Source organism: Rhincodon typus, chromosome 26, assembly GCF_021869965.1.
Source record: "Rhincodon typus isolate 14 chromosome 26, sRhiTyp1.1, whole genome shotgun sequence".
Classification (NCBI taxonomy): domain Eukaryota; kingdom Metazoa; phylum Chordata; class Chondrichthyes; order Orectolobiformes; family Rhincodontidae; genus Rhincodon; species Rhincodon typus.
In genome coordinates this window covers 6,398,105-6,400,555 of record NC_063357.1, presented here as the reverse complement: position 1 = coordinate 6,400,555, position 2,451 = coordinate 6,398,105, and the positions used below count along the sequence as shown (strand labels likewise).

Sequence of the window (2,451 nt, the reverse complement as noted above, 5' to 3'; positions counted from 1 at the left end):
AATAGGAAAGGCTTGGATGGATATGGGACAGGAGCAGGCAAGCGGGACTAGTTTAGTTTGGGTTTATGTTCAGCAGGGGCTGGTTGGACCAAAGGGTCTGTTTCCATGATGTATGACTCTATTTCACATTTTGTATTGACTTCATACCTCTGATTTCTCTAGACATCTGAAATCCATTCCTGTTGATCAATATTTTATTTGGGTAGCACATCAATTTTAGAAATGCTAGTCTCTACTAATCACTCTTGTCTGTCTCAACATTGCAGGTACCAGGTACGTGCTCCTACATTCTTCCAGAAGTGTCGTGACCAAAATTGGTACATCAGCCAACTCGAGGTGGCTCAGACAGGGTACATTCAGCAAGTCAACAATCTTAAAGAGGTCAGTGCGTGTAATCCATTTTTATACTTCAGTCAAATACTAATTTAAACAGCACAGATTGACGTTTTGATTATATCAAACCTTGATGACTCACTTTTTTTTATTCCTGAATATATTGTACACCTCCTGATTTAGCCACTTTCAAGGCCTTCAGAAGCACTCAAGTCATAGCCAGCTGCCTGAGTCATTGGTGGTAGCACAGAATAACTATCATTGTGTTGATATCAGTGCTTTCTCACCTGTCCTTTGCTGTGCTTTGTTTCTTTTGACATTGTAGTAATTTTTTTTGGAAAAGCAAAGTTGCAGAAGATTTAATGTAGTAGTCTTGTTTTTAAAAAAAATGAGTTCAGAAGTGGTTTTATGAGGATTTTAAATGACACGTGTGTTATTCATAGTGTGTTTTGCTTGTATTTCAATTTCTTTTGACATTTTGCACCAGCTGTGTTTTTCTCAACCTGGAGGAAATAAAGCTGTTAGTTAATTTTTTTTCTGGACGGAAGTGATGGGCCATAATTTGCTGTAGGAGGCAATATGTAATGGTATCTGCCATTAGTTAGATTTGCTCTTGCATTCTTGGATTTTAAAATAATTCAACATGACATGTTGCTGGACGTATGAGCCAATAATGATACAGTGAGACAAATAGTGACTCTGACACCAGAGTGAACAGGACAAGCAGCTGTACATCATAACCAATCTGATTTAAAGAATTATGGAATTAACAGTTGAGCAATGAGAAGGAACTATAACTCTGAGTTGGTAAAGTTGACATGAAATTAGATACAGAAAGAGAAATGGAAATAGGGAAAGAACAATTGAATAAGCTGGAAGAAAAGTAACTAGAGGAAAAAAAAATGCATGAAGTTCCATCTTAAAGTTGTGTCTGCATTCCTGAAAATCACAACTTTGATTCTATAGGAACACGTGTCATTTGATGTTGACTCATGAGTTAAGTTCCGTAGAGGCTTCCTTATTGGAAAAAAACTGAAATATTATGCCCTGTAAATTGAAGTACTTTCTGTTGTTAAATTTCTACATTGGTCCATAAAATAATTTGTTTTTTGCTTTTTAGGTTGATTTTATTGTACAAGAAAAATGTTGTTTACCTCCTACCACCTGCCAATCCCACTTTCCTTTCCTTGACCCTCTTCACCCCTTTCCTGAACCTTAGAATGCAGCCTGAGTCAATGCTACCAGAGTCTGCACCAGGAAGCCTTTATTCCTCAGGTTCTAGATTACCTGTTTGAGCCATGTTGTAGCTGCTGCCTGACAACATCTTTTTGAGGGGCTGCAGCATCGTTTGCTGGCTGCCACTATCTAAAATTTTGCTTTGAATTATAAGGTAACTACAAACAGCAAAGAATTTAACCCCTGATTTTGCACCACTTGATACTGGTATAGTTAACAGACCATTTAGAAACTCCTGTCTCCACGATTTATAGTGGAAGCACGAAACCATTTTAAAGTCAACAAGCTAGTGCCTCCACTGGTAGTGAGAAAATTTTAGGTGACTTTCATATTTCTACACTAATTTCTCAGATTACAATGTTAGGTTTTTAATAAATTTGACAGCATAACCAGAAACCCTTTTTATCAGTGCAAGAGAGATATCAATTGATCCGTCGAATAGTGAGAATTCAAGTTGTTCTCTTTCCACCCCTCCATCCTCCCACCATTCCTGTCCTCGTCTCCTTTCCGATCTCCACCGAATCCTCTGTTCTTTTCTGCCCTCTTGTGTTTCACTGCTGTTTAGTTTGGACAAAAGTATATGTTATGCAAGTGAACAGTTTGGACAGTACCATGCCAATCAAAATAACTAGTTTGTTTCACTTTTTCACTTGGCTTCGATCTTTAATCCCTCTACTCTGTGTTGGGGGAGGTGGCGAGGTGTGGTGGAACCTGAAGCATCTGTCCTATGCTTAAGTTCCTTCTCCTGTTGTTTTGTAACTGGTTGCAAGGAAATGAAGAATGGTTTGTACATGAATCAGAGATAGTAGGAACTGCAGATGCTGGAGAATCCGAGACAACAAGGTGCAGGGCTGGATGAACACAGCAGGCCAAGCAGCATCA

At 38.6% G+C, this 2,451-nt stretch overlaps 1 protein-coding gene across 1 annotated transcript in view; it reads left to right on the top strand.

Annotated features, from left to right (window-relative positions):
* Positions 1–194: 194 nt before the first annotated feature.
* The window catches only part of trim37 (tripartite motif containing 37), a 34,264-nt gene continuing 32,007 nt past the window's right edge, over positions 195–2,451 (top strand). The window contains exon 1 of the mRNA XM_048612720.1: positions 195–381. Coding sequence (XP_048468677.1) covers positions 223–381 — 159 coding nt within the window. The 5' untranslated portion in view covers positions 195–222. The remainder of the gene's footprint in view (positions 382–2,451) is intronic.